The sequence below is a fragment of the Anopheles merus genome, chromosome 3R (genome assembly GCF_017562075.2).
Source record: "Anopheles merus strain MAF chromosome 3R, AmerM5.1, whole genome shotgun sequence".
In the NCBI taxonomy this organism is placed as follows: domain Eukaryota; kingdom Metazoa; phylum Arthropoda; class Insecta; order Diptera; family Culicidae; genus Anopheles; species Anopheles merus.
The window spans coordinates 47,089,558-47,111,366 of NC_054084.1; the positions used below are offsets into that span (position 1 = coordinate 47,089,558).

At 42.0% G+C, this 21,809-nt stretch overlaps 2 protein-coding genes across 6 annotated transcripts; both read left to right on the forward strand.

The window, feature by feature from the left end:
* The first annotated feature begins 2,062 nt into the window (after positions 1-2,062).
* LOC121597649 (liprin-alpha-2-like) lies at positions 2,063-3,957 on the forward strand. Of its 2 annotated transcripts, XM_041923550.1 has the most exons (7): positions 2,063-2,219; positions 2,279-2,338; positions 2,418-2,655; positions 2,721-2,806; positions 2,913-3,272; positions 3,351-3,434; positions 3,498-3,957. In XM_041923550.1, exons 2-7 carry the CDS (start codon positions 2,312-2,314, stop codon positions 3,933-3,935), a joined length of 1,233 nt encoding a protein of 410 aa, XP_041779484.1. In that variant the 5' UTR covers positions 2,063-2,219; positions 2,279-2,311; the 3' UTR covers positions 3,936-3,957. The 2 variants fall into 2 exon arrangements, with proteins under 2 accessions (XP_041779484.1, XP_041779485.1); XM_041923551.1 differs by lacking the exon at positions 2,279-2,338 and having other exon boundaries at positions 2,069-2,164.
* Positions 3,958-9,202: 5,245 nt separating this feature from the next.
* Positions 9,203-21,356, forward strand: LOC121595544 (probable ubiquitin carboxyl-terminal hydrolase FAF). 4 transcript variants are annotated; one of them, XM_041919586.1, is made up of 17 exons: positions 9,203-9,309; positions 10,202-10,425; positions 10,518-10,690; positions 10,807-15,944; positions 16,371-16,799; positions 16,874-17,010; positions 17,117-17,432; positions 17,503-17,656; positions 17,746-17,893; positions 17,969-18,343; positions 18,419-18,542; positions 18,611-18,717; positions 18,795-19,146; positions 19,221-19,483; positions 19,555-19,784; positions 19,863-20,212; positions 20,295-21,356. In XM_041919586.1, the coding sequence occupies exons 2-17, from the start codon at positions 10,301-10,303 to the stop codon at positions 20,853-20,855; spliced, it is 8,982 nt and encodes a 2,993-aa protein (XP_041775520.1). In that variant the 5' UTR covers positions 9,203-9,309; positions 10,202-10,300; the 3' UTR covers positions 20,856-21,356. The 4 variants fall into 4 exon arrangements, with proteins under 4 accessions (XP_041775520.1, XP_041775522.1, XP_041775521.1 ...); XM_041919588.1 differs by having other exon boundaries at positions 9,233-9,331; XM_041919587.1 differs by lacking the exon at positions 9,203-9,309 and adding an exon at positions 9,409-9,573.
* The last annotated feature ends 453 nt before the right edge of the window (positions 21,357-21,809 follow it).

Consider the following 21,809-nt stretch of genomic DNA (forward strand, 5'->3'; position numbering starts at 1 on the left):
GGTTGGCAGCCAGCATCCTTGCGCGCAACTCAGCTTCCATGCTATTGTCGTTGCTGACCTTTGACCCAAGATAGGTAAATTGTGGGACGACTTCAAAAGTGCGTTCACCTATCTAGAATACATAGAGCACACCTTGAACTACAGACCAAAAATGTGCAAAGGGCAAGTTACGCAGGGACTACACATAAAGCTAGAGCAGGATAAACAGTTGTAGCATGCTTCACCGCAGCTATAAAAACGGTGGCTTGCTCCATACACGCTCTCTCTCGTCCTAAACGTTCCACCACTGACACGCGCATATCCGTCCGGCTTAAACAATACATTCTCTTCTCCGACAACTGTCCACCAAGCAAGAATTACTTTCGCGTCCCTCTCGAGTTACCGTTCCGCGGCTCAAAAAATACGATTAAATCTAGCATATTGTGAAAACGTAGTTCGCAAAGCGTGTTTATTTAAAAAGTAGGGACCACATTTGTGGCACCCCTGAAGGTCGATTAGATGAAACATGTAAAAACACATGGTCAGAAAAAGATAGCAATATAATTATGAGTTATAATACGCCATCTACTAAGCAAACCAATGAAGCTATGGAGCTTCGTTTTTTTCCAAGAACTATTCGATTTCCCAGTCATTTATGTTTAATCTGTGGCGCTTGGGACCTTGATATGATATGCGCCTAAGGCAGCGATAATCGCTGATGCGGGCGTGCGTGCGTTTTCTGAAAAAGTATCCCAAGTGACATCTGCTCGAAATTGTTTTACCATATCTGCTCGATTAGTACTCGATACGCCTGAAATTGTGGATTTGTGTGTGATCAAGTGTGTTGAAAGCGCCAAGATTTGGTGTGATCGTAAATTAGACGTTGCTCTATCGATGGACGACGCCGTCGAGCTCAGTTTTCATTCATAGCTATGGTTTTTTGATGAAAAACAAAAACTAATTTTTTGTGACGTTATTCTATAAAAATGGGTATTATTTAAGTATAAAATGGGTACATGACCAACTATAACGATAGGAAACATCATTTTCGAGCGAATCTAGAAGAAAGTAACGAAAAAGCCGCCTCACATTTGAATTTAAAGGACTTTTTCTAAATTCCCTTAAACTGGTGCAGTTTAAGGGAAGTTTAACCGTAGAGTTGGCAACCAGATTTACACACGTAAGTTGGCAACCGGCATACCCGGGTATTCCACACGTTTTTATGCAAAAAATTAACGATTTTCATAGGTAAACAATGCTTTCTATATTTTAATGCTGTAAGCAAGTAATGCCGACCATATATTCTCTTCTACTTTATTTATTCATTAATTTTTTGAATTTTATTATAAAAATAACGGTCAAATTGAAATTTGGAATCGCCTGAATTTGATTAAAAAATAAGCACAATACGAAAAGAGGAAGAAGAGAAACGTCATTCTCCATACAAAATGTATGGAATACCCGGGTATGCTGGTTGCCAACTTACGTGGTAAAGTTAAAAAAAAAATAAAATACTTACAGGCTGTTTAAAATTACAACTTTTGCACCAAAAAATCATAACTTAAAAGTTGGGAGGCTACGAAAAATTTCAGGTCAATAAAAGCAATGAATCAAAAGTTATTGCAGTTCGAAGTTGAAAAAAATACCCGGGTATCCGGTTGCCAACTTAAAGGTTAAGGCTCCAGTTTAAGGGAATTTGCTCGAATTCCCGATTGTTCGTGCTATAAAATGTCAGTTGGGATGGAATTTGACACCCGCAGCGGGTGACAGCCCGCAACCGCATGCGTCAGAATCAAACAATTTTGATTTTTCCGCACGAACGCCCGCACGCCCGCAGTAGCGATTACCGCTGCCTAAATTGTCACCAGTACTACGAAAGGTACATGGACCAAGGTGGAGGAAGCGTTCAAAGTGAAATGGGAGAGGGGGCACAAAAGTTCACTTTGAAACGAGCACTGTAGGTAAGTAAAGGAAGGGTAGAGAAAATGAGCGAGATGCAGCAATATTCGAATGTCAAAAACTCTCCTCGCTATGTTGTACGGGGAACGCGAATGACAGGAGAAAGACGAAGAAGAAAACAAAACAAAACTGTGGACAGGGTTTGGCGAACAGCACTGATCAAGGAAGTATTGGTTGCGCGCTTCTAACGCGAAAACAAAGTGTATCCATATGGATTTCGATGACGGTATTGACTTAAATCATCAAACACAGAAAACCTATTCTTTAATAGTGACAAAAAAGTAATAGACCGTGTTCGTGACCTTCCAAAGCAGAAAATAATAGTAATAATAATAATAAGTTTTAGTTCAGCCCTCGTGTTCTCTGGCGTAAGATGGAGCGAACGCGAAGGCCGAGAAATGTAAACATGTACTTTTTGTTAGCTAGCAATGCGGTTTCTTCTAACAATGGATGTTTGTTTTTTTATTTGTGCTTTTCAGCCGGTCCAGGATCAGTACACGATTTTACGCTTAATAAACCAAGTAAAGCGACATTCCTGCATATGGGACGATTCTGATTCCAACTATCGCAATTCAGTCGCAAGGACGGAGGCTTGGAATGCTATAGCCAAACAAACCGGGATATTCGTCCCTATCCTTATAAGAAAGTGGCGAAGCTTGACTTGTTCGTATCGCAGAATTAAAGCCGAACTGATTAAAAAACAGGCACAACATCCCGGTAACTGCAATATTATGCTAAGCCAATGTGCGAGCAGAGTAGATTGACAAAATCCTTCTTTTTAGGTAAGGGCTTGAAATCATCCTGGTTCGCATATAATGCGATGGAGTTTTTGGAAAATATGCAAAGGGGCCACCGCAAAAGGGGAACGGTATGTATAGTCCGTAGGAAAAGTTACATGCAATAACAGTTAAAGTGTGATGGATACTAATAACCATTAATCAATAATAATGATTCCTATTACCATTGATCAACAGCTAAAATATTTACTTGCGGGAACAGCAGACCATAGTAGCGCTTCAAATGACAGCCAACTTGATGACTTTATCGATCAGGAAGAGCACTTAGAAGAGATGGAAGAAATTTTTGAAATTGAACCAGAAGCCCAATCGCCGGCAACAGATATCGAGTGCAATGAACTTGATGCAGAGCTGAACGACAACAGTCCAGCCACGTGTTGGCTCCAGCCACAACCAGATAATGGAGACGAATATCAAGAAGATATTGAATCATCGTTTGAAAAACGTTATCTTAACGAACAACGAAAATCGGTTCTACTATATGAACTGAATGAAAAGCTCGAGAAGGATTTAGCTGAACAGAAAGCTAAGATTGAGGTAGTAGTGTAACATTAGTGTCTGATTAATTAACCGTTAACATCAATAGTCATCAACATGTATTCGATTTATTTAAAGGTACAACGTTTGAAGATAGAACGCTTAGAACAGAAATTGAAAGATACCGAACAAAAACTGGCAAGCTTCACAGAAAAACGACAAGTACATTTGAAAGAATTGGTTTTTTCATACTTACAACAAATTAACTAGTGTTTTCTCTTGCAGGAAGATGACGACGAAATAACCTCGACTGGAGGGGCATATCCCAAAACTGCAGAAGTTTCCGGTTTATTAGGTTGTAGCGAAAGTGTAACAGTACCTGCCACTCTGTCCGTTTTAAGTTCTCCAAATCGATGCGTAGAAGAGCAATCTGATCCGTTGTCCAGCGCGCTAGGTCCAAATCAATTGAGTGGCACTGTTTACACTGGGAGAAGTATGAAAGTTTCTCAATTAATTACAAACTCGTTGAAAAGATTGCAAACTTCGGTTCAGCAACTGGCCAACAAAAATACGCGCCGTTATAGTGGTTTTGGAGATTTTATGGTCAGTGAACTGAATGAGATGGATGAGGCGACAAGCTTAAGATTGATAAATGAAATGACTTCGTTGCTAAAAACGGCATCGGATGGTGTTGTCCGCAACAACAAAGACGTAAACGAATAAAGATGGCATAACTAAAGTTTCAGCACACGTAACTTTATAAAGCAAATAGCAGTTACTCGTTTGGCGAACTTCCAACGGGTGCGATTTCTCCGTATTTACGTATTTTATAATCAAACCTGTCGCAAACGACAATAGAGTAAGCAGATAGAAACACTTTTTGTGAATATATTGCATACTCTTTCTCATCATGTAATAATAAAGTTCAATTAATTTGATAAACGGTGCGATCATCCGTTCGATAATCCAAAACTCTTTTCGACAACTTCCGATAGTCGCCACTAGATGGCGTTAGTGAACCCAGTTGGGCTAACCCAGTGGTCGGCAATCTTTGCGGTAGAAAAAAACATTTTTTTAATAAAATGAAGTAGAGTTCTATAAAATATATGACTAGAAAGGATCCATCACTTTTTACTTGTGGATTTACTTGTGGCTCGTGTTCCGTACTTTGCTGATCACCCAAGCGCCACAGATTAAGCTTAAACGACTGGAAAATCGAATATCCATAGACAAAAAAAAAACAAAAGCTCCATACCTTCATTGGTTTGCTCAATAGGTGGCATATTACAACTCATCATTATATTGCTGTCCTTTTTTTGCAATGTGTTTGGACAAGTTTCATCTAATCATGACCTATATAGCTTTCAAATTTTCCGAGCAAAAATCTATATGAATGGTCTTGTGGTCAGCTACGTGAGTACCCAAGCGCCACAGATTAAGCTTAAACGACTGAAAAATTGAATATCCATATAAAAAAAATGAAAGCTCCACAGCTTCATTGGTTTGATCAATAGATGGCGTATTACAACTCATCATTATATTGCTATCCTTTTCTTGCAATGTGTTTCGCTATTCTACCTATTATATAGCCTTCTAACTTTCCGAGCAAAAATCTATATGAATGGTCGTGTGGTCAGATACATGGGTATCAACACCAACGACCATCACTCAAATCTCACTTGCTTCAGTACTGGTGGTTTCCATTGGAGTTTAGTATTTAAACAATCGTATCGCCGTTCTAGTTCTAGCGATGCATAACTTCAATGCGAAACCATACAACAGTACAGAGGAAATGAGAAAGCTCTCCTCCAAGCGATGAATCTCAACTGGTTGGGGTATCCCACCAACAGATAGCGCCACCAGCTTTTTTGCTATTTTTAGAATGCATGAGTCGTTTGGCGTCTGCTAAACGAAGTCTTTCTATATTCCGTTTAGGTAGAGAACTTGAGTCGTTTAGAAGCCGTTTAGTGGTCGTTTAGTGGATTTGTGGCACTTGGGTATCAATCCAAGCGCCACAGATTAAGCTTAAACGACTGGAAAATCAGATATCCCCCAAATAGCCAGAATTGCTTAAGCAGCTCATTTTGGCACGCTAAAGATCGCTGCTCTAATTCGCCTTTTGCAGTAGATAAACAGCATCAAAGTTCTATGTGGGTCTTTCAAACAGCGCCTAAGCAGCTTCTTTATGCCACGATGCCAGGGATTATTTTTCTTTGTGTTTTATTTTCAAGCAAGCGTCATAGATGAAATAAACAACAAGATTTGTTTCGTTTAAACACATTTGTATATTTTTAAATCTTTTATATTGATGAATTACACAAAATTTTACACAATTTACTGATAAGTCACAATCACTTCACTCAACATTCATTCTTCAATCAACGAATCTATCTTGTGCAGCAGCAATGAGATTATTGCCGGCGTCCGTCTTTGACACTTTGACAAGAGCCATCTCGTACCGATGTCATGCATTAAAAAGCTATAAAGTTCCACCAAGTTCGGTACGCTTTCTTAACAAGCCTTCAAGTTCCATCATGAACCCTACACATAGCGCTAATCAGCCGCAAAGTTCTAAGGAGTACCATGTGCCTGTTAAAAAGCTCCATAGTTCCGCAAAGTACCGTCTATCTCTTAATCAGCCACAAAGTACGACATTCGAACGATTTTTCGTTAAACAGCCCTAAATCAGCTATAAAGTACGAGCTGGCTATTTGGGCCATAGACAAAAAATGAACTCACTATAGCTTCATTGGTTTGCTCAATACCCCAAATAGCCTGCTCGTACTTTATAGCTGATTTGGGGGTGTTTAACGAAAAATCGTTCCGATGTCGTACTTTGTGGCTGATTAAGAGATAGACCCCAAATAGCCAGAATTGCTTAAGCAGCTCATTTTGGCACGCTAAAGATCGCTGCTCTAATTCGCCTTTTGCCGTAGATAAACAGCATCAAAGTTCCAGGCGGTCCTTTTAAATAGCGCCTAAGCAGCTTCCATATGCCACGATGCCAGGGATTATTTTTCTTTGTGTTTTATTTTCAAGCAAGCGTCATCGATGAAATAAACAACAAGATTTGTTTCGTTTAAACACATAGGGTAACTGTACCAGTTTTCGGCACGCTAGTGCAGCAGTTTCACAAAAACTGCTCACAAGTAAACATTTTTTATTATTTTTCATGAAAGTGATGTTATTCTGGTTGATAAACTATCATAATATGTTACACTATTTTTTATTTGCCGGTTCAAAGCCCTTTTTATAAATATTCGTAAAAATGCAAACATTGCTTTTGCTCCTATTTTCGGCAGGTTGTGTTCCTACCCAAATAGCCAGAATTGCTTGAGCAGCTCATTTTGGCACGCAAAAGATCGCTGCTCTAATTCGCCTTTTGCAGTAGATAAACAGCATCAAAGTTCTATGTGGGTCTTTCAAACAGCGCCTAAGCAGCTTCCTTATGCCACGATTCCAGGGATTATTTTTCTGTGTGTTTTATTTTCAAGCAAGCGTCATCGATGAAATAAACAACAAGATTTGTTTCGTTTAAACACATATGTATATTTTTAAAACTTTTGTATTGATGAATTACACAAAATTTTACACAATTTACTGATAATTCACAATCACGTCACTCAATATTCCTTCTTTAATTAACTTATCTAACTTGTACAGCAGCAATGAGATGATTGACGGCGTCTCTCTTTGACACTTTGACAAGATCCACCTTGTACCGATGCCATGCATTAAAAAGCTATAAAGTTCCACCAAGTTCGATACACACTCTTAACAAGCCTTAAAGTTCTATCATGAACCCTACACATAGTGCTAATCAGCCGCAAAGTTCCAAAGAGTACCATGTGGCTATTAAAAAGCTCCATAGTTCCGCAAAGTACCGTCTATCTCTTAATCAGCCACAAAGTACGACATCGGAACGATTTTTCGTTAAACAGCCCTAAATCAGCTATAAAGTACGAGCTGGCTATTTGGGTATTTTCGGCAGCGCGAATACGGGTCAGAAAATGTTATTTTCTATGTAAATATGCACAAAAAAAAATTTTAAAGCAATTTTACACTCTTACTTTCCTAATACTGATGTTAAAAAGCACTTTAATTAATAATTTTATGTTGCTTATTTTGGCCCGTTTTGACAGCCATTTTGATGCGACGTTTAAACAGAGCAGCCATTGACAGTTTGATGGTCATAGCGTACGGTGCGAATTGGCTTACAAATATTTATTTTTCTCTTAAGTTAGTGCATTGTTTGTCGTAAAATTGGTGATATTTGGTACAAGAAAGGTCATCCCAAGCGCCACAGATTAAGCTTAAACGACTGAAAAATTGAATATCCATATAAAAAAAATGAAAGCTCCACAGCTTCATTGGTTTGATCAATAGATGGCGTATTACAACTCATCATTATATTGCTATCTTTTTCTTGCAATGTGTTTCGCTATTCTACCTATTATATAGCCTTCTAACTTTCCGAGCAAAAATCTATATGAATGGTCGTGTGGTCAGATACATGGGTATCAACACCAACGACCATCACTCAAATCTCACTTGCTTCAGTACTGGTGGTTTCCGTTGGAGTTTAGTAATTAAACAATTGTATCGCCGTTCTAGTTCTAGCGATGCATAACTTCAATGCGAAACCATACAACAGTACAGAGGAAATGAGAAAGCTCTCCTCCAAGCGATGAAGCTCAACTGGTTGGGGTATCCCACCAACAGATAGCGCCACCAGCTTTTTTGCTATTTTTAGAATGCATGAGTCGTTTGGCGTCTGCTAAACGAAGTCTTTCTATATTCCGTTTAGGTAGAGAACTTGAGTCGTTTAGAAGCCGTTTAGTGGTCGTTTAGTGGATTTGTGGCACTTGGGTAGCACTATGTGTAGGGTTCATGATAGAACTTTAAGGCTTGTTAAGAGTGTGTATCGAACTTGGTGGAACTTTATAGCTTTTTAATGCATGGCATCGGTACAAGGTGGATCTTGTCAAAGTGTCAAAGAGAGACGCCGTCAATCATCTCATTGCTGCTGTACAAGTTAGATAAGTTAATTAAAGAAGGAATATTGAGTGACGTAATTGTGAATTATCAGTAAATTGTGTAAAATTTTGTGTAATTCATCAATACAAAAGTTTTAAAAATATACATATGTGTTTAAACGAAACAAATCTTGTTGTTTATTTCATCGATGACGCTTGCTTGAAAGTAAAACACAAAGAAAAATAATCCCTGGAATCGTGGCATAAGGAAGCTGCTTAGGCGCTGTTTGAAAGACCCACATAGAACTTTGATGCTGTTTATCTACTGCAAAAGGCGAATTAGAGCAGCGATCTTTAGCGTGCCAAAATGAGCTGCTTAAGCAATTCTGGCTATTTGGGTATTTTCGGTAGCATTTAAAGTGAAAAATAACCTGTTTATCGTGATTTTAAAATTCCGAACAAGTTAGAATAAATTAAATAAGCATAAAATCTTTAATATACACCACTTTTTCATTGTTTTACTGTTCTGATTCTCTTAATCACAAAACCTGCCGAACTATTGGCTGACAGCAAAGCTGCCGAAAAAAGCACAATTTATTTGATATTTTGAAAAAATACGTAATGAAATGGTGTGAAACTTCGTATGTGAATATCAAATAATTACACTTTCACTACAAAATTGTGTTTTGTGAAATTTTTTACCACATTTGTGCAGAATTTCACGTTTTTAGCTACTCTGCCGAAAATAGGTACACTGCCGAAAACTGGTACAGTTACCCTACTAAGGATATTCAAAACATGTTACCAGCAAAGAAGCGTTTTCTGAAGCGTTTGGCAGCTGTCAGTTGTTATGTTGCGCTCCGTGTTATGCAGTGTGGAGTCCTGCGGATACACGATTTTTGCGGTACCGCGACTATCTCGGTTCGTCTATTTCCAGCCATAGAATAATTGTTAATTGGGCATCCCTTGACATCGGTAAGTGACGTTTGGGCTACAACCCTGGAAGACAGTTGTTGTCATTTTTCTTCAATAGTTTTTGTGAATCTTCAAAGGAAAAAACCTACTTTTTGGAGGCTCCGTCAACGAAGGGCTAGAAGGAATTTTCCAGATGAGATATCTTGGTGCGTTACCAAAAAGGCTTAGGTATTTCTAATCTGAAAGCAATCATTATCGTTGTCGCTACCGGGAGCTGCTGTGATTGTGAATTTCCAGGGTTAGGGGAAGAAGAGAAAAATATGAATTTTCTGTCGGCCATTTTGGCCGGTATTGGTTTTCGGTGTTGCAAATAGAGTAAAGAGAACGGAAGACAGAAAGAGAGACATTGTGCGAACAAAAGTTACAGGAGAAGAATATTAGCGAATTTGGTTCGACTGAAAATCGTCCAGGTACCGGGGCCGAAAGGGAATGATAGTGCACCGTCCATAAAATTGTAACTTTCCTAATTGATAATAAGTAGATGTGTTGGTGTTCGGTGCGTAGGATGGTGGTGCCGGAAGGAGTGCAGAAGGCGTATCTGATATTTTTTGTTGCCGAAAGGACCCATAAGTTCTTATCGATTTTCTTTGCGTATTATTTATTACCTAGTTATTTGTGCACGGCCCAGTTCGGAGAGATGCATTGTGTTTCACTCTGTGGCAGAGGAAAATGTTTGGTATAAGAAAACTGTATCGATGGTTGATAATTTATTGAAGTTTTTGGGAATAAATGTGTACGAAGAGCACGTAGAACACGGTGTGTTCATGGCGAATGGTGGTAGTTAGTGCGTGAAATTTCAACAGAAATCGTTTAGGATAGTACATTAATACGTAATGACAACATATTCGAGACATTTCTTATTGTTCTTTTTATAAGATCTTTGCGTTTTGCGTAAATTTAGGTGAATTCTGTTGGGCGTGTTGATTTAAAGATGATCGTGTAACGCGATAAATAAGGACACAGCCGACGGAATAGGATCCGCGAGTGTGTGTGATAATAATTCTGTAACCCTCGATCATTTTTTCTGCTTTTACACAGAATAACATCTAAAACTGCATCAGACTAGTGAGTCGTTTCGATACAAGAAAAAAACGATACATTTACGAGCAGGCGACTGGGACGTGTCTCGTTGTTGCTATGACATACGACACCGTCAGCCAGTCCATGGAACGTACCAATGGGAAAGCGATGGAACAACGAGATACTGGAACGGTGGCGACGGTGAACGAACATCAGATCGGCCATAACACAGTGGAAAATGCGTGAGTGTCAGCGAGAGGTGCCTGTTGCGATTGACAGCGCACAGTCTAATCGGTGCAACTTCTTTGTTCTTGCAAATGGTTTTTAATTGCAGCCACAACAGCACTACTAGCGGTAACAACACAGCGGCACTGCTTAGCAGTTTTCCTGTGGATAAGCTTGCCTCCCTGAATGCAAAAATTTCAAATTCAAGATGGGTGGTTCCGGTGCTGCCTTCGCAGGAGCTGGACTGCTTACTGGACGCGGCGATCCAGCTTTCCACCCTTGGTAAGTTACGATTCGAAGTCAAATCAAGCTTAAAATGGATCAATTTCCCTACATGGCCCGAAAATAATGTGTGTTTGTATCTGTGTATGTCTGTTTCTTTTGTGTGCATTTTAAAGGTATCGATGGCGATTGCGAATCGTGCGTGCGTTTTTATCAGAACGAGTTGGCCACTTCGTTTATCAACATCCTGACTGATGAGGCAGTTATGTCGTGGAAGAATAACATTCACGTGTGCATTTTTAAGTCGTGCTGCAAATTTTTGCTCCTAGCCTCTCTGCATATGGAGCGCGATAATCAGTCGTTGCTGGAACTGTTGGCCATCGTGTTCGATCCGGAGAACAAGTTCCACATGCACAACATTGCACGACAGCCGGAAAATATAAATACGCCACCCCCACCGCCACCACCACCTGCGCCACCAGCTACGTCGCTGGCCAATCCAGCCACATCGTCTTCTTCGTCCTCATCATCGTCATCATCCTCGTCGCTTCCCGATAGCACCGAGAGCAGCACCAGCAACACCAACGCACCGGGCGTAGCGACAAAGCAGGGGCCGGACGAGGTTACCGCGAGCTTTGCGAAGCCTCCTGTGGAAACCAAAAATCCCCGTGGATGGTTACTCAACTTTATCAACCAGTTTGGCGTTTACAATGGCTTTGAAAATTTTCTCAAACGCATGACGGTCGCAATAGAACAACATCAGCGAGTCAGTGCTAGTGAAGAGAAGACAGAGGGCGGGCGTGGTGGTGGGGAAAAATGTGATGGAAAGATTTCACTTCAGCTCCTGTACGCATTGCTACGTCCATTCGGGCTGTGCGCGGAGTATCTTACGGTCGATACAATCGAGCGATACCTCTTGCCTGGATGTCGGTTCGTGTTGACAGTGCTGGAGAGTCTCTCCGATGTTGAGCTAAAGCGGGAGGTAGTGTTTGAAGGGAAAAACGATTTTATCACCGGTATCGTAAAGTTTGCTCGTGCCTTGTTAACGCGTGTGCCCGGGCAGGAGAGTCTGTTAAATGAGTTGGAAATGGCCCGTCTGAAAATCATCCTGCGCGTACTGCAGATATCGAGTTTTAATGGTAAAATGAATGCACTGAATGAAATCAACCGTGTGCTGAGCTACGTTTCGATCTACCCGAACCGGGGTCTAATTGCGGAAGAGGAAGGTGATTTTCTGAGTGCAAACCGGATGGCAATGTGGATACGGAATAATCGCGTGTTAACAATAGTGCTGAGGGACTCGCTGCACCAGTCGCAGTACGTTGAAAAGCTGGAGAAAATTTTGCGATTTTTGATCAAGGAAAAGGCGCTAACGTTCGACGATCTGGATGCAGTGTGGAATGCACAGGAGGGCAAACACGAGGCGATTGCCAAAAACGTGCACGATCTGCTCGCCAAACTTGCTTGGGATTTCAGTGCCGATCAGTTGGATTATCTTTTTCGGTGCTTTCAGACCAGCATGCAGAAGTCGGCCAGTCGCAAGCAGCGCGAACGTTTGCTGGAGCTGAACCGTCGACTGGCAGAGGACGACAAGAACGGAATGATGGCGCAGAAGGTGCTGAATATGTTTTGGAATCTAGCCCATAGCTCCGATACGCCACTGGAAGTGCTCGAGCAGGCGCTTCAATCACACGTCAAAATCCTTGACTACAGCTGCTCTCAGGAACGAGATGCACAGAAGAGTATCTGGTTGGTGAAGTGCGTGGAGGAGCTGAAAGGGCGCGACGAGTGGGTGCTGCCGGCGTTGCGGCTTATCCGGGACATTTGCTCGCTGTACGATACCACCCCAAACCATACGCCTCGAATACAGCATACAATGAATCGGCAGAAAATCATTGATCAACTACAAAACGATCATAAGCTGGTTATTCTCGTGACGAACAGCTTGACATGTTACATGAACCGTGTCCGGGCGCTGGTGGCGGCTGATCCTTCGCTAAAACCGGCAAAGCTACGACTCGATAATCGGTACCCGCACCCGCAGCAGATTCAGGAGCGGTTAGACTTTTTGAAATTCCTACTGAAGGATGGCCACCTGTGGTTGTGTGCCGATCAGGCGAAACAAATTTGGAACTCGCTTGCAGTGAACGCCGCATTTGAGAGCGACCGGGAGGAATGCTTTCGGTGGTTTAGTAAGCTGATGGGCGAAAATCCGGACCTTGATCCGGGAATCAATCGGGATTTCTTTGAAAACAATCTGCTAAAACTGGATCCGATTTTGCTGAGCGAAAATGGAATACGCTGTTTCGAGCGTTTCTTCCGCGCTGTGAATACGAAAGAGGAACGAATCGTGTCGGCAAAGCATCATCATCGCAACGCGTATGTACTGTACAACAATGGCGAGGATCTAATCGGGAAGGATTATTTGTGGCGTGTGATCACTGCTGGACAGGAACCGATAGCGCATCGAGCGATCAACATTCTGAACGAGATGATGACAGTGGGCCCTAGACAGCTGTCTGAGATGAAAGCTTATCACGAGTCTTTCATCGAAGAGTGCTGCGAAAAGCTACGGGCCATGTTCCAGAATATGGAGATGCTTTTGCGAGAATTTCCTTCGCCCAAACCAGTGTTGAAGAAGGGCAACGAAAAGGAGTCATCGGGTGCTCCGCCTGCTACGGGTGTGTCAAAAGAATCCGGCTCAGAACGGACAGGTGATGATGATGGTGCGGGAGGAATCAACGGGGATGTCGAGCGGAAAAAGCTCCTTCTCGTTGATCAAATGTGTCGCATGATACGAACGCTCCAAGAATACATCCGCGAGTGCGATCGAAAGTATCCTGGTGATAGATTCGCGCTTCCCCTGTGTCACGCCGTCCGCGGAAGACATGTTGAGCTGATAGTTAAATTTCAAACGCCCGGTCGACAGCTTGACGACATAGAGTTGCTCAGTCACAGCAATGAGACGATGCATTCTTTTAAGCGTAATCTCCTCAGACGCATTAAGGTATTGAAAGCAAATGAAATTCGCGTCGATTTGTACGATAATGGAACGAATGAGTTGATAATGGTGCCGGACGATCAACAGACGCTAGCATTTTATGGCATACGGGACAAGATGTCGCTGATAGCAAAGTTGACTCCTGTTTCGTCTGGTTTAATGGCCGCCGGTTCACCGGATAGTTCGAGCGAGAGTAGCTCCGGCTCGCCGCCACGGAATTATGTCGACCCAATCAAGCAAACTTACCATCATCAACAACAACACGGCCATCATTTTCCTCATCCGCAGCAGACGATGATGCATCATCATCCAAGCTATGCGCACAGTCAGCACCAAACCGTAGTACCAGCGCAGGTGTATCAACAGAACCATGCACGACAATTTCTCCAGTCTGCCTCAGAATCCGAGGATACATTGCCCGGTGTCGTGATTGGGCAAAAACCTCAGTACACACAATTCTTCCTGCAGGTTTATCAGCTGGCTAATACATTAGAACATGATCGCTTGCGTGATGGAGTACGTTCGTTGTTGCACCTGCTGCCGCTCGATCGTATGACTGTAAACAACCTCTATGAAGTGTTCAACACTGCTCAAGGGGCTATTGAAGATGCACGAAAGGTAGCCATGGAAGCATATATGGCAGCTCGTGAGTCCGGACGGGAGGCAAACGCAACCGGTAGTAGTAGCGCGGCACTCGAGAAACAAGCTGAATTAAAGGCTGTGATGGAAGCGGCAGAATCGGAATCGTTGGAAACGTTCAAATCGTTATTTCTTACTCCTCCGCCAGTTCGAATTTTGTACAACTTGGAAGTGCTGGAAGCAATGTTGCTTCCTGCCTGCATTAATCCCATGTCTACATCCCTGCATCCTAACAGCATTATCCCGGCAAGTAATAGCAACGTGAAGGATGTAAGTGGAATGGGCAACGATCTGACGCTTGGAGACAATGTAACGTCATTGGAGGCTGTGCTGGAGTTTCAATACGCATGGTTTAGTTGTGGAGCAGCTGATTTCATCGTAGGATTGCTTTCAGAGGAAAATTTTCTGGCCGGCTCGGATAGACATACCAAACGGGCAAGCTATCGGTGTATTATGCGATTGGTGAAATTTTACTTCTTCACCGTTGGGTACCTGGTGCCGCCGCCCACTTTCTACGATCAAATGCGTCAGTATGAGCAGTTTCAAGTACAGCTGCGACGGTACACGCCACTGCACAATATTCTACGCGGTGGGTTGCGATGCGAGAACACGTTGAATGGCTTCGCGAAGCGACTAGCATCGTACATTTTGCAGTTGGAAATGCGTCCTGGTATGGTTGAGGGCCAAGATCTGGTCGCTTCGCTGTATCGAGGCGAATGGACTTTTCCAAAAGTACGTACGATTAAAGCAATCATGGAGGTAGCGTTACGTGTGTCCAAAGATTGGGAGCCTGTGTCGTGGGACTCTTTAAAGGAACGCGTGTTTGCCTCCCGCTACGCTGCCACCGATAGTGTAGGAGCAACTGATCCAAGCGCGAACGATATTGCTGATGGCGAGTGTAAGGACCCATCGTGTGACAATACGACCGAAGAGGTGAGCGACACAAGCAAGCGCCGATATAGCACGAGCAGCATAGGAAGTAACTGTAGTAGCGGAAGTGACAGCAGCTCCAGCAGCTGTTGCAACAGCAGTAGCAGTAATTCCGCTGGAGTCGGTGCTTCACTCCAGCAACACCAGCAGCAGCGATCGCATCAACAACAGCATCACCACGGTGACCGTGATCTACAGTTGGTTGGCATAGTAGACCGAAGTGTGGACTATGAGGTGCTTCACATTGCTCTAGAAGTGATGGGACTCTCGCTAGCGCTACATTCGGACGCAGTGAAAGCGCTGAATAAGGAAGATGGGTTGTGGGATAGTTTTCTGGGTTCATTGCTATTGGTAAATCCGTCCGACAAAATGCGAACGTTAGCGCGAGAACAGTTGCTGTCTATGCTAACGGGTGAAGTATCGGAAGAGCTGGTGCAAACAATCGTGTGTGTACTGTACAATATCTGGCGGAAGGTGAATCATCGTACGGAAACGTGCGCCGACTATCTGCAACTATTTGCGCAGCTGCTGCAGTCCAAGGAACGAAATGAATCAACTCCTATCGATACTGAGGAGCTGCTGCAGACGGAAATTAAATGGCTCTACTGGGTGCGTGACAATGTGGCCGAACATGGAAAAACGCTCGTGCAGGAAGAGATCTTGGAAGGGCATCTGTATCTCACCAGAGCGCTCGTCTTTCATATGAAATCAACTGAGAAACGTCGCTTAAATGCATTATTGGTGGTAAGTTGAAAACATTAATATCTACATATATGCTTTATAAAACCAGTAATGGCTAATGATAGTCACTTAAGCCACTTATAGCCAAGTGGTATGACAGTAAGGCTATGGCAGTTGTGGCACCAGAACAAAAAGAAAAAAAAGAAAGATAACTCTTGATATACATTCGATCGTGCGCCTATCAATTTGCATCCCGAAACTCATGCTTAAAATTACAAATACAGTCATTATTTAATTTATATTTCCGAGCACATTGATTCAAGCTACAATTTGCGACAGTACTTAACTTATCAAAGATCCAGTTTATAGATGCATAATTGTCTCATTTATTCGTGGGTGTATTTGAATAGAAATATATGTTTATATTTCCTAGTATATCGCCAGATTTTGGAAGTAAATGAAATAATTTTTGTGTGCTCTACATTTCAGGATCTGGCAAAAGAGTTTGTCTTCAATGCATCATTCCAGTACATATATTATAGACACCGTCAGGAGATCCATTTTCAGCAGCCCCCACCGGTGTGTCGCACTTCAAGGACTATTTCTGCTGCAATGGATTTAATCGTAGCTCTCAGCCATAATTCAATTGAACTCACCACAACAATTACATTGATGCTGAATGATATGTTCTTTGAAGACATTGAACCTGTTCGCGAGTGGGAATATCTGCCACCTGATGCTCCTCGTGCGTTTCATGGGTTCTGTGGATTAAAAAATGCCGGAGCAACCTGCTACATGAATTCGGTTCTACAGCAACTCTACATGGTCCCCGCCCTGAGAAATGGTATCGTCCGAATTCACCAGGCTGTCATTGACCATAAGGAAGATTTCAATGAGGATCCAGACGGTCAATCTTTGGTAGGTGTCTAGAAGGTTGGGTAACGAATTGATAGAGAAAGTACAGTAATATCTGCTATGCTTCTCTTTTTCAGCTTGGCTTTCAAAAGGACGACGATGGTGGAAAGAACTATCACATAGGGATACTGAAGTATGTGATGGTAATATTTTGCTATCTTGGTCATAGCGCATTGCAGTATTACGTACCTCGGGGATTGTGGAGACATTTTAAGTGAGTTTAACATTCAACTTTGATAAAGTTTCATGAAAACAGTAGTGTTCCTGAAACGGAGGGTTGTGTTAATGTTGCTTAATGTTTGCCCCTTTTCTTTTTTCAGGTTGCAAGGGGAACCAGTCAATCTACGCGAACAGCAGGATGCGGTAGAATTTTTTATGTCACTTTTTGAAAGCATTGACGAAGGTCTGAAAGCCCTAAACTGCGAGCAGCTAATGTCGGCAACACTGGGCGGATGTTTTAGCGATCAGAAGATATGCCAAGACTGTCCGCACCGGTATAGCAAGGACGAACCATTTAGTGTACTTAGTGTTGATATTAGAAACCATAGCTCGCTAACGGATTCACTGGAGCAATATGTTCGTGGTGAAATACTAGAAGGTGCCGATGCGTACCACTGTGATAAATGTGATGAAAAGGTATGTGTTTGTCAAACTCGCGAGTGATATCGTTGAAATAGATGAGTAATAAATGTTTCTTTTATCGTAGGTCGTTACGGTGAAACGGCTATGCGTTAGCAAACTGCCGCCCGTATTAGCAATACAGCTGAAGCGTTTCGAATATGATTATGAACGGGTGTGCGCAATCAAATATAATGATTATTTTGAATTTCCTCGCGTGCTGGACATGGAACCGTATACAGGTATTTTTGATGGTTTTCAAAGCTTAACTAGATGATCTCGTATTGTAATGTATTGGTTTATTTCTTTTATGTTCCATATTTGTTTGCAGTATCTGGTCTGGCAAAATTAGAAGGTGAGGTTATCAACGTTGAGCCAAAGCAAGAGGATCAAGGATCTACGCGCTACCAACTGACCGGAATAGTGGTTCACAGTGGCCAAGCATCCGGTGGCCATTATTATAGCTACATTCTGCACAAGTGCGTAATTCTGACAGGTTGGCATACGTAAATGAAGCAGCTATTAATAATGTACGACGTTTTACTTTTGTGCAGGAATTACGCCACTGGGCAAAAAAAGTGGTACAAGTTCGATGATGGCGAGGTCACAGAATGCAAGATGGACGATGACGAAGAGATGAAAACGCAGTGCTTTGGTGGCGACTATATGGGCGAGGTGTATGACAACAATCTGAAGCGCATGCAGTACCGCAGACAAAAACGATGGTGGAATGCATACATGCTATTCTACACGCGCAATGATGTGTACTATGCAAAACCACCCAAGAACGCGTTCTGGTGGCGACTGAACAGTGGTCCACAATCGTTACAAAATAGAGCCCAAGCCAAGTCTAACATCGAAAGCTTATCGTTGGCGCAAAGCGAACACTACTATTTCAACATGGAACCAAACGTGGAACGTTGCATACGGTTCGTTTAGACTCTGTTGTGTTATTCTATGCTATGGCAAAAATGAAGCTAATTATCTTTTTCTCCTGTTTTTAGAATTCAAAATATTCGATTTTTACACTCAAAAATGCTGTTTTCAACTGAATTTTTCACCTTCATGAAAAAATTGACAGAATTTCCGATTAAACCAAAGAATAAGGTCCCAGTTTGGTTGCTTCTGGTGAGTAGATGGTTTTAAGCCATTTCTAGTTGAACAGCATTATTAAATTGCCCTTTGATTGATTACAGAAAGGACTAGAGGATGTTTGCTTGCATAAGGTTCAGTTAGCAGCAAAGTTTTTGTTCCACACCGGCTTCAAAACAAAGAAAACGATTCGAGGACAAGTGATGGATTGGTAAGCAAAAAGAAAAAAAGGCAGATTGAGAAATGTAACGGCAATGATATGATAAATTTGATTATCTTACATTGTAGGTATGAAATTTTCCGTGTTCAGCTAGAAGGATTCGTTTTCATTCGGAGATGGTTTGCCGAAAATGTGCTGTTAGACTCACCTGGCCGTTTGTGTGAATATTTGCTTGCGGCTCCTTTGCCAGAAATTCGTTCTTGCTTTGCGAAACTGATTGTATCGTTTTGTCATTACTCGGCCGAGGACGAACCGGTGGCATGTTTTGAGGGCAGCAATCTGTGCGAACAAGTGTTAATAGCGGTTCTAGGGCTGTTAAAATCGGATGTCCCAGAGCATGGCAAAAGTTTGCCGCACTATTTCAGTTTGTTCTCGATGTACGCTGGACTGGGGTACAGAGAAGAATGCCAGTTGATCAAGGTGAGTGTAAGGGCCGGGAAGCAAGTTTACTGATGTGGATTTTAATTGCCATGTTGCCATTTGCATTCTTACAGTTAAACGTGCCCGTGCTTTTCATGAGAGTAGCGGTGGACGATGGCACAGGGCAGACGATCAAGTACCAGTATCCGGATCTGAGTAAACTGCACCATGTCGTGTCGCATTTGATTCGATCAATGGATGTATCGGTGCGTTGTAGAAGTGCTATTAGTGGATCCGCCGTACTGCCAAATAAGTACATAAACGACCATATAACTCGGAAAAACGCATTGATTCCTATGTCTGAAGAATGCACGGATTATCTGTATAATCGAAATGGGTATGTAGGACAAATAACGGGCGTGTATCATTTGAATGTCGAATTATTTTTTAATTGATTATTTTATTTAGGTACATCAAACGCTTGCTAGAGGATGTGCACGTTGGAGAGGAAGGGTTTAAGCTGCTGCAATATTGCTGCTGGGAAAATCCACACTTTTCCGGTATAATTCTAATGGAACTGCTTTTCCAATGTGATTATGTGTACTGGCATGACATGAAACATTATACGGATTTGTTGTTGCACATTTTACTGATCGAAGACTCTTGGCAGGGTCATCGCATAATGAATGCATTGCTGGGTAAGAGTTTAAATGCATTACAATGTTAGCCTGCAATACTATGTGTACTTAATTGTGCTCTTTTTAATACACCACTAGGGGTCGGTCATGATAGGGATGGTTTACTGGAGATTATCAGACGCAGCAAGTTGAATTACCAGAAACGTGCCTATCAATGCATCAAATGTATGGTTCATTTGTTTTCGAAGAGTCCAGTGGCATTGAACAAACTGCACACCGACGCTTCCCTTGCAAAGCAGTGGACGGCAGCAATTGAGTGGTTGCAGGAAGAACTGGAGAAACATCGCACCACTGGTAATAGTCAGTATAATTACAATTCTTGGTCCCCGCCTGCCCAAAGCAATGATAATACAAACGGATTTTTGCTGGAAAAATCGCAATCCGTTCGAGATATTCTGCAAATGGCATTTGATCTTTGTCCGGAAGAGGTAGGTGCTTTGAAATGCGAGTTTTAAAAATTGTTTGCTATCACTTGCCTCCGTCGTTGTTGGTGTATTTTTTCGCTTGTAGATCCAAGATGCTGAAACAATGGAACATCAGATAATCTGTCAAGAGGCTGGAGGAGCGATTCGGGGAGTCGACGAGACTGGAACCGGACCGATGCAGGGAATTGTCAACGAACCCGAAAAGTCTCAACAAATATCCCCTATTATATCCGTGATGGGAATATCTGGCGGTACACATACAAATCCAGCATCTTCAGCTCCCGGCACCGAAGTATTGGGATGCGGCGATGGCCATAACGGCCCAAATACCGATTCTAGTGCAGGGTGTGCTGATCATGGCAAATCAAACATTTCCCCAAGCGTGAAGCAACTAATGAGGGTAATATCTAACATTGATATTAACTCCGATAGCCAATCGGAACAGCAGGCGAAAGTAATCAAATCGGTGTCACCGGGAAGTAATGCTGGCCAACAACAAACGGTACATACGACGCCTGCAGCTGTGGTATCTCCTTCGACGCAAACGACAACCCCAGCAACTACACCACAGACAACCTCGCCGAATGCTGTGCACAAAAAAGATCGCACAGGCCGCCCCGGTGATGGACAGTCCTGCACCAGTTAGCAAAAGGAGAAATGACACATCTGAAGCATATAATACATAATGCGTAGTGAAACGAACATGGTTGTACGGTGTGGGGAAATGATAGAAAGCCATAAGCGCAGGATGTGGTGGCTTCATGAATGGAGGGGGGGGGGGGAAATACAGGTTTAAATCCTGATACGCTAAAGGAAATCGACTTATGTAGTTAGTAGTTCTCGTCATTTTGTGCTTGAACTAGTTTAAAAGCAAGGAACTGGTGTTGGAGCGTCGCGTCTGAAGGAACCATTTGTATCTGTTATTAATAATAATAGTGCAGTCAGCTACACTACTGAAAGAAAATAACACAAACAAGTAATTGAAATCAATAGTACTACTAAGCATGATGAAAAACCGTACGGAAATACAGAACGCCTCACACAAATAAACAAAACAAATAAACTCGTTAGCCTAAACGATTGCTGAAAACAACATTTTCCTCTAATGCCATTGAATAGTAGAGAAGCGATTTAAATAGGAAGGAAAGGAAAAAAAACATTATCGAATCCACAAAAGATCGATCGTCGAGAAGAGTTGGAATGGAGAAGGCAAAAGGAAAATTAGGAAGTAAGTTTGCTTACTGCCGTTACTAGTCATAATCAATGGCAAAGAAGAGGATATGAGAAGTAGAGCACATACACACTCATTACAAAAGAAAGAGAAGAAAAAAAACTTCCTGAACGATCTGTGAAAAGAAAAGAAATAATGTTCTAATTCATACTCTACAGAATCGCCCCGACACGGAAACACATAATGCATGCTACAATAAAATGTGAAGAAATATAAATATGTTTAAATTATTGGACTACAAAATGATAAATGTTGCGAGTGGGTTTTATTTGCCGATCTGAGAAATTGTTTGCACATAATTTAGTATAGGCATTTTATTGTTTATTTTGAATTTTTAATAATTCAAATGTTGTTTTGCAAAATGCCAAA

What these genes read in the sequence shown, in the direction of transcription:
- LOC121597649 (XM_041923550.1), top strand. Translation starts at nt 2,312, where the DNA reads ATGGAGCGAACGCGAAGGCCGAGAAAT. An exon ending in AAAACAGGCACAACATCCCG is followed by an intron (nt 2,656 to 2,720) that starts GTAACTGCAATA and finishes CCTTCTTTTTAG; the next exon opens with GTAAGGGCTTGAAATCATCC. An exon ending in GCTTCACAGAAAAACGACAA is followed by an intron (nt 3,435 to 3,497) that starts GTACATTTGAAA and finishes TTTCTCTTGCAG; the next exon opens with GAAGATGACGACGAAATAAC.
- LOC121595544 (XM_041919586.1), top strand. Translation starts at nt 10,301, where the DNA reads ATGACATACGACACCGTCAGCCAGTCCATGGAACGTACCAATGGGAAA. An exon ending in CATAATGAATGCATTGCTGG is followed by an intron (nt 19,785 to 19,862) that starts GTAAGAGTTTAA and finishes ATACACCACTAG; the next exon opens with GGGTCGGTCATGATAGGGAT. An exon ending in TTGATCTTTGTCCGGAAGAG is followed by an intron (nt 20,213 to 20,294) that starts GTAGGTGCTTTG and finishes TTTCGCTTGTAG; the next exon opens with ATCCAAGATGCTGAAACAAT.